The sequence below is a fragment of the Necator americanus genome, chromosome IV (genome assembly GCF_031761385.1).
Source record: "Necator americanus strain Aroian chromosome IV, whole genome shotgun sequence".
NCBI classification, from domain to species: domain Eukaryota; kingdom Metazoa; phylum Nematoda; class Chromadorea; order Rhabditida; family Ancylostomatidae; genus Necator; species Necator americanus.
Genome location: NC_087374.1, coordinates 25064730 through 25079466, shown reverse-complemented (window position 1 = coordinate 25079466; position 14737 = coordinate 25064730). Strand labels below are relative to the sequence as shown.

The 14737-nt window shown below is 42.1% G+C and overlaps 2 protein-coding genes across 4 annotated transcripts; both read right to left on the bottom strand.

Annotated features, from left to right (window-relative positions):
- Positions 1–2237: 2237 nt before the first annotated feature.
- RB195_002617 (uncharacterized protein) lies at positions 2238–12123 on the bottom strand (the record flags this gene model as incomplete). Of its 3 annotated transcripts, XM_064199965.1 has the most annotated exons (11): positions 2238–2309; positions 2368–2482; positions 2672–2754; positions 2818–2899; positions 2955–3082; positions 3135–3303; positions 3383–3436; positions 5309–5764; positions 11796–11898; positions 11949–12024; positions 12073–12123. In XM_064199965.1, the coding sequence occupies 11 exons, from the start codon at positions 12121–12123 to the stop codon at positions 2238–2240; spliced, it is 1389 nt and encodes a 462-aa protein (XP_064055844.1). The 3 variants fall into 3 exon arrangements, with proteins under 3 accessions (XP_064055844.1, XP_064055847.1, XP_064055845.1); XM_064199964.1 differs by lacking the exons at positions 11796–11898; positions 11949–12024; positions 12073–12123 and having other exon boundaries at positions 5309–5772; XM_064199963.1 differs by lacking the exons at positions 2238–2309; positions 2368–2482; positions 2672–2754; ... (3 more) ...; positions 3383–3436; positions 5309–5764 and adding an exon at positions 11702–11738.
- RB195_002618 (uncharacterized protein) lies at positions 9797–10165 on the bottom strand (the record flags this gene model as incomplete). The annotated part of the gene is made up of 1 exon (XM_064199966.1): positions 9797–10165. The coding sequence occupies one exon, from the start codon at positions 10163–10165 to the stop codon at positions 9797–9799; it is 369 nt and encodes a 122-aa protein (XP_064055846.1).
- Positions 12124–14737: the final 2614 nt, after the last annotated feature.

Sequence of the window (14737 nt, the reverse complement as noted above, 5' to 3'; positions counted from 1 at the left end):
AACGCCTCATTTCTCGACGTACTCACCTTGTGTCAGTGCGCGGTTCTGCGTGGCAGAGCGGGACACCCACTCGATGCCGTGGGACCCGTCCCGCTCCATTTTACCGCCTTGTGGCGACAGCACACCTATCCGACGCCGTGGGACCCATCTCTCTCCATTCCCAATTCGTTTGTATACACACATACACACACGCATACGTATACGGGTATTAGACCAAGCCCGTTATTATATAGCATGATTGATAATGATCAGGTTCATGAGCGAGCTGAAATTATAGCGTAGGGATCCTTGAGCCTAGTACACAGAACATTTTTATCTCTCTCCTCGCTTTCGTGAATCAGCCACTTCAAGTATCCGAAATATTGTTAGCTAAACTGATATCGTTTACATTTTGGTTCTCCATCGAACTGAAGCAATTTCATGACGTGTGGGTAACTTTTGCATTCCACCGTAGTCACTGGAATTTAGATGTCTTTTCTGTTGTACACGAGGTTAAATTACTAGTAATGTGATGTTATGAATAACAATCGAGCACTTGTTCAGAGTTGTTTACAGTTTCTGTAATGTATTAATGTAGGTGAAGTTTAGCGTTTTTGCTGATGAGTAATTCTAATCACCGTCATAATCCTTACACCAGAGATCTCCTTCCAGTTGTTCAGCTCCAATTCTTTTTAATATACACTCATTAAGATTGAAAGCAGCGTTTATGGAAATTTTCTATGCTCCATATTCTACAGTAACAAGTGGAGTTCGAGAAATATGTAGCATGTGCCTATCACAGCGAAAATGTGGAACTCTGCATTAGACACGAAGGAGAAACTCAAGAACTCAAGAAATCTTTTGAATGGAATTAATTTAAAACATGTCTTCACTTACTACTTTTGGTGATTTTTACGAGAAAGAACGATTGCGCTGCTGTAAACGGATGAGCATCGCCATGCCATCCATTCAGAAAGTATTTTTTGAAGTCTTCTTCCGGGACGTTGTGGATACTTGATAAGAAGCCTGGACTCTTTAAAATATCTTTTTTTTCCACTGAGCAAAGAGTCATTCACTCACTACTTTGTTGAAAAATAGCGACTACCACAAATTTCTTTCCCCTCTCCCAATTTTACTACTATTAACGCTTCACTGAGTGTGAGGGGTGTGACATGATGAAAGCTCAGTTGTATCATAGAAAGCGAGCAGCTCTTGAATCGTAAGTGTTGGACTTCGGAAATTTTTTTAGAGCAATATACTAAAGCTGGAAATATAGACAGAAAATAAGAACGTGTCTCCTTCTGAGCGCTTGGAGAAATGTATTCAAAATTTCATTTTTAAAACATTGAACAGATCTTGATATGCTAAAAGGCGAGTGTAGCGCAGTCGCTAAAAGGTCCGGTTGTTGTTGCACGATCGATCGTAGGTTCGAATCCGCTTTAGTGCCAAGCCTTTCATCTCTTCAGCGTCGATAAATTGGTACCAGACTTGTCGGGAATGACAAAAACACTGACTCCCCTCATCGAGGAAAATGCAAAACCTTTTCAGCGGCCGTTTCCGCACAGTCTGTCGATATGTAGAACGCAAATCTTCTTTGTAAATATTTGCTCTTTAGATGGAACGTCGGAAATCCGGAACTTTCATGGATCGGTCAGAACGGAACTATACTGGCGTACCATCTAGAAACCCAACGGCACGCAGAATTGAATTGAATTGCGCCAATGTCAGCTGCGGGCAACATTCCATCATCGGGGAAACTGACTTGATTCATTTGCTAGTCCCGCAATTCATTGCACAGGCCAACATAAAAAATAAATTCATAAACAAACGATTTCTAAATTGAAGTCGGACGCGTAAGCGCATTCCTGTAAGAATATCATAAACACCGTGTACCTTATCCTTTATCCTTGATCTCGAACCGGTATTTTCTGCACTTCTCTTTTAGATCTTGTTTAATTGCCAAGACATTTATGGTCTGGTTAAAGGGCACGTAATCCCGATGCGTGACGTGCTAAACGCGGAACAACACTGTGAAGGATTGTTGTTGGGAAGGATTATCTTGTGACATCCGTCCCGGCATCTTGATATCCGGTCGCTGCATTGTAACGATGACAAAACCACAATCTTTATGCACCATAATGCATGAGGCATTAATACGAAGCACAAAATAATGAGTTGGCACGAAAACGGAGACAGACAATATCAGGTGAACTCTTGATCAGTTAATTTTTATCTTCTACTACGGGACGTCCGGGTGCTCATAGATGAACTTCCCACCATGGGAATTGATCTGCATACTGTCGATTGTTTGGATGCCGCTGAGCATTAATCTGCAACACACTTTTACTCAGCATGTAGATGTCTACAACCCTTCGTTGCTCACCTTACCTGATAATACCGTACGAGATGATCAAGAGAAGCATGTGCTTGAACTTTTGGATCACCGTAGTCTACATAGTAGTAAGAAGATGATCCAACTTTCCGACGACGGATAGGATAGTGTCTGAATCAGTATGTGAAAGGTACTCACATGTAAGTAGACCACGTTCACTAATAAAAAATCATGAAAATGCAGAAGGGAGTTAATGTGCTTCTGCGTGGTCTCATTAAACGACTCTTGTTTTTCCTGAGGATCTTATTAAACGACTCTTGTTTTTCCTGAGGATTTTGACTAGCACTAATTTATTTGTACCTAAATGAACCATTAGCGGTTTTATAAACAACAATAAGCGGAAGTTCTTGTTCCAAATCATCAAGAAGAGGGCGATGAGCCAGCTGAAAAAAGGACACCTCACGAGGAAGTTCTAGAGCTTAGTTTCAGGCCACAAGAATATGTACCTGATGATAGACGCGGAAGTCCGATCTCTTTTCCACCTGCTCCTCTGCTTTTGCAAAATTGCACACACCGATATAAACGCTTCTGAACACAGACGTTCGTCATGGAAACGGAAGCGCAATGTTCTTGGCTAACTCACTTCGCAGTACCGTTCAAAGGTTGTTGGTGCTGAAATGCAGAAGATCCTTGAACGTGCTTCTCTTTCTCCTCGTCCGACCTCTTTACATGTGCGGCTTCATCTTCGCGAGGCATTATGTTTCGAATGGACTGAAGCCGACCCATATGTTTGGCCATTGTTTTATCAACTAATATAAAGTACCTCAAACATCTGCCGATCATCGGCATGAGCTTCCCTATGTTCACGTCTTTCTCTTCTCCGCTTCTCTCTTCGCTCGCGCTTTCTCCTATTTTTTGTGCTCTGGCTCACATCAAGATCACAGACCAATCCGCGGCTTACAGACGGGCTGAAGTCGGACGAAGACTTGCTACTGCAAATTATTTTTTGCACGTTCTAGCTCAGATAATGTACGTAAAGAATACTAGTACTGTGCTTAGTACAGAACATACTCGAATTTCTTGGTTTTTCCTTGCTGGGCTCGTGACTTTTCAGGCAGAGATTTCCTTAAAATGATATTTTGCTGCGGTTCAAAATTCTTCTCAAAGAAGTGTGCAGGATTGGCTTCAAAGCTGCTATCTACTCGGATGTTGGATTCGTCTTCATGGAAGTGGTAGTTCCGAACCCAAGTAGCTAATAGACGGCAAATGTCGAGGGAACAATAGCGCTGTCTTATTAGGCCTTTTTACGATCAACGTCACAGTATTATCACGTAATCTTTCCGAGGTGAATACTGAATATGAGGTACTTAGGCGAGCGGAAAAGAGGCTACCGCTGTCGAGGAACCACGGCTGTTATGCTCAGGACACCAGGCACGGATCGACGCATGATCGCGTTATGCTCAAGAACATCTTGTAGACATCTTCGAAAGTCGATGTGGGGTACCGTCGGATAAAATGTGGAAGATATCAACATCTTGCACCGCCATCGAAAGTGGATACAGAGAATCGTCTTCCCTTTTTTGTTCACGTAATGAAGAGAAAAGCAGATCGCCTTGTTCAGCGAATTTTGAAAAGTCTGTTGGATTCAAGCTCGAAGAGACAACCTGGCCGAAAGCGGAAGTTCTGGACTGAGGTAATGAAAGAGAACCCAAGGATACTCAGCGTGGATAGGCAGTTCAGGCGAGACGTAAGGTTTTGCAGGATATGGAACAGCGACGAATAGATCGATTCCGTTCAAGCTCTCCCAGGAGATCGAGAATGTTGGGCAGAGCAATGTTCAAGGACGACGCATCTCGGTGAAGATGCGGGTAATCGCGTCAGGCGATGACATCAGTCCGCCGATTAAGTCAAGTCAGGTAAGTCATTCAGAAGAACGAGATGAGAAACGACTTTTTTTCACACTGAGTCTCCCTACGAGGCACCTAACAACGTGTCAAAAAGTGCGTGTGCGAACGCACCTTCTGACTTCCGCTTCGATGAGCGAGCAGATAATTAATGGGCCACTAACGCTGTCCCTCCGGCGTTCGTGATAAGCCTCGCAATTTCGTGGTCTGCTGTGTCTGAAGTGATTACTGGAATTATTTGAGTTTATTATGGATAATATATTCACACTGGGAATCGGCATTTCGTACCGCGTTAAGTACGCACCCAACAAATTGCTCTGAATGGGTTTTAACTAAAATTTCTGTGTCAATAAACAATGTTGAATACACTTCGGCTTGTATTGTTTTGTTCTTTGGAAACTCAGATCGTAACGCCTCTAGACAAAGATGCAGATACTTCTCCTTTTTCTGGTCTTTTTTCTGTAGTCTGGAGAACTCATGAAATTCGCTTGTATTTATACAGTGTAATTCCCTTCTACACAAAAGACATGACTTGCTCCTTTTATTAACCTCTTTCTCTTGAGGATGCACTGCTGGTCGATCCTCTTTATTTTGCATGTCTCTCATTACGGTGTGTTGGGCAAATATGGAAGAATTTTCTGCATAGAAACGATTATCATACTACAAGGCTTTGACTCTCTCTCTCAATACTGTTCGTATTGATTTGCAAAATGGAAGGCCTTCTCTTTTCTCTACCTCAGCAGGTGTGGCGCAGTCAGCGGAAGAGGATCAGCTGTACCCTCGATCGATCGGAGGTTCGAATATGTCCTACTGCTCACCAAGCTTTTCACTCCTCCGGGGTCCATAAATTGGTACCACACTGGTCTGGGAGGATAAAGACAGTGACTACACATCGGCTAGTCCCGTAAATCACTGTTCTTATGGTCAACATTTTCTAGGACATTCCACTGAAGTCCCACTTTTTAGCGTGGAACATTGGCCGTTTACTTTAGAAATTAAGGAAGACAGCATCCAAGCATCCGAGGAAAGAAAATCTACCTAAGACCTACAAACAACAAAAGAACACATGCAAAAGCGTTTTCAATGCTGGTACCTTGCAGTTGGTGAACGAGGAGGAGACCGTTCCTCGAGGCGTACGTGTGCGTGTTCGTCCCTCTTGTGCTGTTTTCTAACCTTCCGCGAGCTACTTTCGCTATCGCTTCGTCTCTCATCGTCCTTCCTTCTTGAACCTTCCTCCCGTCTCCTCGAAATATCCAAGTCCCTCTTCCTTTTCCCTTTGTCGTCTCTATCTTCCTTACTCCTCTTAGAGCTACTTTCATCTCTCCGCTCTTCTCCTTCTAACCGTTTCTTCGACGACTCCTGCTTCCCTCTTCCGGATTTTTTATCATCTTTTACCACAAACACGTCTTCATGTCTGCTTTGTTCGCCTTCTTCTATCTCTTCTTCCCTTTTCTTAACTCTTTCTTCTTCTCTTCTGCGCTCTTCTCTTGCTCTTCGATGTCTGCTCCTCCTCTTTTCTTTACGTCTAGGGTCCTTATTTTCAAGTTCTCTAAACATTAAAATAGCGATCTGAAATAATCTCAATCTACCTAAGTCAATATCTAAAATCGTTTTCTTCTGTGCGGTGGAGAAGTAAGAACTTCTCCTTACTTGAAGTCAAACCAGCGGTTTCGCTTGTTTTCGCTCGCGCTGGAAACACTTTATTTTTGAAATATTGGTGTTAATGGGAGCAAGAAGTGTACCCACAGAAGACATTTGATATTCAAACCGCAGGTATTCTTTAAATATCCCACTACTATTCGCCCATTTAAAATATCATACCACGAATCTGGGATGGTACGGATTTCAGGTGGAGTATCCGTATAAATACGGGGTCATAGATTATCGAGACCGGGGTGGTTTCGCTCATCTCTCCCTGAATCACTGCAAACAGCCGCCTCCAGAATGCTGTTTTGTACGATGCCTCCTATTGCGGCGGGCCACCCTTCCTCCGCCTCCGCCCTGCGATTCGTCGAAAATCAATTCGGACTGCACCGATAGGAAGGGACGCTATCGTACAAAACAGCATTCTGGAGGCGGCTGTTTGCAGTGATTCAGGGAGAGATGAGCGGAACTTCCCCCTCGAACTATACTTGCAATTTCTGCAATCAGCGCACCTCAAATACCCTCAATAGATAATTTTTTTTGGAATTTATTCATATTATTATTCCTAGAAGTCGCATATTTGAGGCGAAAGTCCAAAGAAAAAAACCTATAAAATCGCGGCAGGAAAGCACCGTCGGCGTTTTACGCATATTTGTAATAAACAGCAATCAACATCTAACTCTAGTTCAACCCTATACTGGAAAGGAAACTCGGTCATTGCACTGTGACAACTTTGCACATCTTCTTCGCTTTTCCTACCGGCAAAACGGCGGAGTAAATAAGTACAACGTTCAATCCTCGTAATAGGTTTAGTTACCAAAGCTTGAAGAACGTATTATCTTCAATGTACATAACTACTAACTCAAATTCTTTTTCGTATTTTCGTGGGACGGAAATGGAGGGAAAAAGATGAACGAAATTGCGATATTCGAGTACTCATGCCTTTGCTACCATTCGTCTATTGATGTGCTAAGTGATGTATGTAAAACACTCTAAATTCGTGTGCAGAATCTAACCTTGCTGGAGAGCGACGCACTGCTAATACTTTAATTTCATTCATTTTTCGCTATTCGTCAATATTTTCCCATTTGTACACCTTACTTAAAAATCAAATCCTCAACCAACCGTCTCTAGCCTGAAATCGGACCAAGACATTCAACCCTCCGATTAGCAATACCCTAACGTTGTTCTCAATGGATTTTAATAGTAACTCTTCTAATTCCTGATGAATTCCCTGCCAGAGGTGACGCTACGTGCATACCTGCTACGGGTACGTGTCTTGAAGAAAGGGCTTCTCTAACAAGTGGAACCAGTCGACTGCTACCTTTCTCATAAGAAAAGTCAATGTTTCTTTTCCGGGATACTAAGAGATGTATGAGTAAGGAAAAAGCTGTCCTGTTTATTCTGTTTGGAAAATAACCATACAGAAAAAAGAACTGGAAACATTGCGGATCTTGAACTAACTCACTACCACTTCTTCAGCGCTATAGAAAATTTTCAGTGGAGAAACTCAACTCTTTTCTGTCTTTGCTGTGTACGATTTTGCATGTCTATCAAAAAGAGAATACGTGTACCAAGAGATTTGTGTTGGGAGCTAACTCCGTAGAGACAACTTTTAAACCTCAAGGAACATTTGCTAGCAGGGTGAGATTGGTTTGTCGACTTCAAAAGTACTGGTCAGTGTGATTCACGTTTGCAATCAAGTAGTGCGTGTTTGTAGGATCACTGATGCTGTTACTCTATTACCAAATGCTATACCGACAACTTTTTTCTATGCATTTTATTCTACCTCTTGTCTGCATCGTTCTCTTATATACGGTTCTGAGAAAAGCATGTCGAGCTATTCATCTTCCGGTCTTCTCAAGCCTTCGACCCTTTTTCTAGTTTCTATGCATGCACAAATGCTGTTACTTCTTTAGAAGATGAAGAGAGTACTTTATTTATTTTTCCGCAATCTCTCTATATTTCATGAAAGAGCTCTGATACCGGTTTTTCAAAATTCAAGATAATCTTGTAAGATTTTGTCACAGTTGCAACAGCTTTTATATCAGCCTAACTACTATGCGCCGCACCCAGGGTTAGCGTTATTACATCACACAAACGGCACGCAGTGTGACTATAAGTTATATCAGTAACAACACCACTGCTTTATTCTCTCAAAATATTTTGGTGTTATCATCTCGCCTATGTTCGTTATCTTTTCGACTTACTATTAGGTTGTTAGAATATTCAGACGACCTTAGAGCCCTCTCATTTCTCCCAAAAATACCCCCTCCCCTCCCAGTATGCTCCTCAGTACGCGCAGTTTAAAACTCCTCTCTGTCGCAATACATCAACAAGACATGATTAACAACCAAGGATTAAAAGTGACTGTTCCTCCAACTAGTACTGGTTCACTTCGTCAAGTTCAACAAGTAGTATTGGTTCACTTCGTCTCATTCTAATTTGTAAGGGAACCGCTACATCATTTAGTTGAGGCGTTAATTGTGCTTAGATCGTCATGTTTCTTCCAATTTCCTTGACATTTCCTGCGTTGTTCACACGGGTTGTGGTTCAGTTGGAGCACAGAAGTGTACCCTTTATAAACACTTTCACCACACTCACTGTCATACGTCAGTTTGCTCCAAAAATGCTAGTATGGCAGGCCGAACCCACCTTTGAACTCCATACTCTAGCGCAATTCTTGAAGGCCCACGAAAACATAGTCTAAATAAACGGCAAGGGTGTCACCATTGTATCCTGTGGTCCTGTTGTTCATCGATTTTATTTTGAAGGATTTCGTTAATGAGTCGGACCACCGGGTCGGCGGTGTTACTGTGCGCTTAATGTCGCATGGTATGCCGTCGCTTATGGCTCTGGTCCAACGATTGTCGTTAAAATGCATCACACGTCCGGCCCACCTGATTTTGCTTTCTTTGACATATGCGACAGCGTCTCTGATCGATCGGTGACGTAGGAGTGAATTTAAAATGCCATCATTCACCATGCGTAAAGTGGGATACTCCTAGCATCACACCTTCAATTCTATGACGCTGATCACATTTTCTTCCTGCCATTTTTTCTGAAGAAAGAGCGGTGGTATTGGATAGGTGAGCATGGAGACGCAAGTTCTGCCTGCCCAGCTCGGAGGTCAGGTCATTCATTCATCATGTTGATTTCCCGACCTAGATATACATGGCTGAAGGATTCGGATGTTCGTTCCGTTGAGCGTGCATGGGGCATCAGAAATCCATCCTTTCCTCATGAACATCGCCTTGCCCAGGTTCAGTGGGTGACTGATTTTTCTACACGTTTAATCAAATTCGACCAGGATCCGTCCGGTCTGATTGATGCTTGATTTCATCAGAACGGTGTCATCTACGAAACAAAGATGGTGTAATGTCCAATGTTATTCCGCTCTAATCCTCGCATCGCATTCTTGAGAATGGCACTGAATATTCTGGGTGAGATTGTCTCACCCTGACAAATCCTTCTCTTTAGGTCATTCGTGACTTCGTTGTACAATGGGTAAATTTTTGCTCGTGTAGTTATATATCTCACGAGGTATTCTTAAGTATTCTTATATATGGAGTAAGGACGCCTTGGTTGTCAACTGAGTCAAAGGATTTCTTCAGTTGGATGAAAGTGAGACAAAGCATCTAGAACTATCGCGACAATTCTATGACTTTTGAAGTGGTGTGTATGTGGTCAGTCGTGCTGAATCGAAATCCTAGTTGCTCGCATGGCTGTCCTCCATCTGTTTTTTCTATCCTGTTTAGGATCACTTTCGTGAAGTGTTTGCAGATGACAGAAAGTAGGCAGATTGTGCGATAGCTGCCGTCTTGTGGGTCTCCCTTCAAATACAACAACAACGTCACCGTTTCTATTGTTCAGGAACGAAAAAAAGAAAAAAAAGAAAAAAAGGAAGAAAAAAGGAACATTCATCAGGCAAAACCTTTCACTGATGATGATGTGGTTCATTATGATACCCTCCATCGAGAGATTCCCACGTTGAAGGTAGAGAGGAGTGCTTCTGGAATTGCGAATACTCATGGATGATCTTAGTCGTCATGATGAACTTGGAAAGTGTCTCTCCCTGCTCATACCATTGAAGACCGTAGGTTCCGATGTGAAGTTCTTTGGGCGTCGTTCTGGGGCAAATTTTGGCGACGAAATCAACAATTATAACCTTGTAGAAGGTATGATTTTCTCTGTAGAACTTCCCCAGGTTTATATAGAAAGCTACTACTTCTTTCTCTTCGTGATTTGATGATGGAGAGTAAGCGACGAAGATTGTCAAAGCTGACGTTGGACCACATCTTCTCATCGGTAAACGTTCGAATCGGGGTTGTAGGTTATTCGAAAGAGTGTTGAGATGTTCATTGCTATATTCCTGTTGACGAGGACACCAATTCCACCAACTCCTCTACTGTCGCATGTTCCCAAGAACAGTTCTTTCTTCTCCAGTGTCAAACACGGCGCTAACTGGGTAGCATCGTATCGCCGCTTCCGATGCAAGCGTATGTGCGTTGTAAGTATAAATCGTCGTTGTAGCCCTTTTCCGTTTTGGTAGCCCACATGACTCCTGCAACTCCGTCCTTCCTGGTGTTACCGGGCTTTCCTCGGGAAACTCTCTTTGTGTCATGCATATAAATTTAAAGCCCATGGGCAAGTTGCAGGCCCCTGGACCCAGTTTTTTTCAGAGAACGTTGGGAGTGAACGAGTGGAGCTTATTTGGTGGAGACGACTCCAAACCGCCTTTCCTGCACCTCCCAGTCACTTGATTGCAAGCTCTTGGCCGAACCGACGTGCGGGATACATTAGTATTGTGGGCCGATCCTGGCCCAGCAGAAATAGGAAGTCCATTCCATGAATCCGCCGGAGTCTAAGGGCAGGTACAAATTCGCTTTTGGTTCTCGATTAGCCTCCTATCCACCACCTGGGAACGCGCCATGTATCTCTTTAGATCTCTCTAGTGAAAGAGGTAAGGTGTCTTCTACAGAACGTGTACGATGTTGGTTGCCAAAATTGAGAATGGCGATTATCCCCTGGACGATGGTAAGGCCTTCAAGGTGAATGCCCACCAAGCGTTCGGCCTTGCAAAAAACAAAGGCGCGTGCCCATTTCTTCTCTCTCTTCAAACACTGTTTGGTTTCTTAAGACCATTCTTCTTAGACCTTCATGACACATTACCTGAGCATATCTCGAAATCGCACAAGATAATATTGATCCGCATTTCAGAGGCCGCTGAAAAACTTCTTGAAAATAGAAAAATTTTGTGACATTAGGCAGAAGGAACGTTTGGGAGGAGGAAAGATCTCTGAAAAGTCTGTATTCGAGACGTTAATGTACTAGTGCACTGTATAATATAATATCCTCTGACAGCTTTGGTTGGGCATGGTGTTCGCACTTCATGTCATTCTGAATAAATGATTACAAGAGGGTTATACATGGACTTTTCCAGCTCTTTAATTCCTATTTTATGCCTGAATATACCTACATGTGAAAAAACTTAACACAACCGAGAAACCTGAAATCATTTATGGATCTTATCATAGACGAGATCGGTCGTCCGTTGTGATATTTTATGAGTTATTCTCTGTGGGCTGGCAGAGACTCTCTTCACGTCTTCTTCATGTAGTTCTGTCGACATTTATGATATCTTCAAACAGAAAGAATTTGAAGGCAGAACAAAACATTGCAGACTATTGTTATTTGCCACACCGAGCGTAGCAGAGAATTGAATACGATCTGTACTTCACACTAACTTTTGTCGACCACGAGGTACATTTGACAACTTAGAAACCAATAATGTACCTTTAGCGTTGGTCAACGGTTAATACGCGGTATATGAAGACGTTGTTCAACAACTACCACTGTTGCACCATTTCGACACAGCTCTTTGAACACTCTTTATCATACCTCTTGAAATCTAGTTCAATTATCATCTTACAAACCTCAGTTTTGCAGCTAATGACTGGATCACTTCGTCTCTGGATTTCTTAGCATCTTTTTTTGTGTCGACCAAGTTGACGTACTGATCGGACACGTTATCTTCACCTAAATTTGACTGCTAAAGTGAGCCTAAATTCTCACTTCTATTGACTTGCCATTAAGTTCCCCTTCCTTTTGATTTTGTGCAATTTCGCATGGTGTTCCGTGCTTACAACAGACTATGTCTCTTCTCTAAAATGTACTTTTTGTCGCCGAAAGGTGTTAGAAGAGATAGCTAACCTTTACGGGAACGTATATTGAATTGTAAGGCGTTGGACATTCCGACTCCATTGAACAATTCTTTCAAACTACTGTCAACGGTGTTTCATTAGCAAATGAGGTACACCGCTATGATATCTCAGCCACATGTTGTTTGAGATTGTTTACACTTACCATTGCACTTCAAAGTTGCAGTAACCTTCCTCCGTAAATAATCTTGAGGGGTCGTTTTCGTCCAAGCCCTAGAGGATATTTTATCTAGGTGGACGAATTTTGAGAAGCAACATTCTCAACACTTGAGTGGAAACCTATACCAAATTAATTCTAAACTAAATACGCTGCACTTATGCTGAGAAGAAATGTCCTATGTGTGGATTGTAATGTACATGCAGTACGTATTCATGCATAAGGGCGTTTAAGTCAGATGTTATATATTAGCTTGAGCATTATGCTAAAGTTGTAGCGCCCATTCTGCTCGTTTTCAGCGATAAGTGTAAAATTGCCGCACGAATTTACATCTTCTGCAATATATATGTGAATGAAACTTATCGTCTAGATTTAAAATGCTGGAGCATCCAAAGTGGCAGTATGTTGGCCTAAAAAGTTCTCAATCTGAATTGCCTCAAAAAAACGACATAAAACGGCAGCGAAATCTAGGAGAGCTTTTTCTTAAGATTTAGGTATAGGAACTCGGACTAAGTATACTTATTCGGTGGGATTTTTAAGAGGACACTGAATATCATGCTACTTAATGACGCGTTTAGTCTGCGTGTGTATGTGCGTTTGTCTGTGTGTCACGAGAATACTCCACAATGATGCAAAAATTTGCACCGGTGAGGTGAATCATTGCCATGCACCTGATAAGCGAGCACTCTACCTTTTCACCATTGTCTAAAGCCATGTGGCCATGTATGTTGACCTTGATAAGGCAAGTTTGTTCAAGTCATACTTAGTGAGGGTAAATAAACTTCTATGTGAATGTATACTTCAAAATTTGCAAACTATCATGTTATATGTTAACGAGCTTATTCTGTCGTGTGTGCGTCTCTGTATGTGTGTGTCTCAGTCAAGAAATTCCAAAAAGAGTGGGAGACGGATACCATAACGTCAGTTTGGTGCGCTGGAGCCTCAACGCGGTAAAATTGGGTGAGACGGTTCCTGCGGCATCGAATTCGTGCCGCGGAGCCAGATAGCTGTAAAATGGGGTGGGAGGGAATCCACTGGGTCGAAATGGTGCGACTGTGCCAGAAAACTATAGAATGGGGAGAGACGGGTTCCACTGTGTTGGAATGGTGCGCGGGAGCCCCAACGTGGTAGAATTGCTTTCTATGGTCCCTTCGCATTTCTACTTCCCAGCATGTCTCCTGATGCTGCTAACATCCTTTCTTCAAAAAGAGGAACACACTTGCGAACGGCTGATCAAACACAATACATAGTAGCCAACAGTTACAAGATCTGACGGAAAACGTTATTTTTATCACTACGATGGTGATATTCACATCATTTCATGTTAGCACATCATTGTTTGCTAATAGTTGAGAACGGAGGAGAATCTCATACTTCGAAAGATGTTTCCAAATTGTGGAGATTTGAGAGAAACATAGATGTAAAATCAAGTTTGATTATTCTCCAAATATAGAACTGACGTGCTTAGGGAAAAACCATAAAATCTTACATCTATGCTTAAATTCTCGGGTAAAAAAATTGAAGAGAGCGTTGATAAAAAAAACAATTCTAATTTTACAAAAATGTCTTTACTGTTATTTCTTATTGATCAGTGAAGAAGCGAACACCAATAAAAGCCTGAAGTCCGACTTTACCAGAATCTTAATGACCTGACAATTGGCATTTGTTCTGTCATTTGTTCTTGCTATCTGGGCTAAGCATCAATCAAGTCAATAGCCCTGCTGCGGCTGACAGAAAACTAGACTTAATAGGTGCTATACACGGTAAAATTTCAAGTACAAATGATTGGGGTTGGTTCAGTAGCCACAAGATCGGATCTCTTTGTCAAATTCATGAACAATTGGATAGATTCAGCTATGAAGATATCTTAAAAACAACAATGCGGCTATTTGCTTTCCAATTTATTAGCAGAGGATTTATCTTCCAGGAAGACAATGACTCGAAGCAGACATCTGGCTGTATTCGTTAATGGTTCAACAGGGGTATATCGGCATTGGTCCAACTGCTCCATATGCTAACATTTCCTTCAGAAAAGAGGAGCTCTAGAAACGTGAAGCAGTTTTGCTGAGTCGACTTTTCTGATTCCGTGATCGATCTCTCGCAGAATGAATTTTAGGGGTTCATTTGACATGTGGCGTACAATAAAAAACACAAGATAAAAAATGTTGCAGAAAAACACAAAAATACAAAAAATGAACTAAAATTCTTCTCAAAAAATTGAAAAGGAACATTTTCAGTCTTAAGAAAATAATACTAATCCTCAAAAGCTAAGTAAACCTATTTTTCGGATGAGCTTCTAATCCCAAACGACAGGTCTGGTGCAAGTTTCGAGACGATTCAGTAATTTTCAGGAGAGGAAACCTATATAAGCCGTTTGGCAATCGAGTTTTGGCCAATACCGTAGCTATGGCCACTTTCAAGACAAAGACCTGTTTCAGAAGAGGGGCTCCGGATCTTCGAAAGTCACGCCTTGGGCTCTTTGAAAAATCTCTGGAGTCTC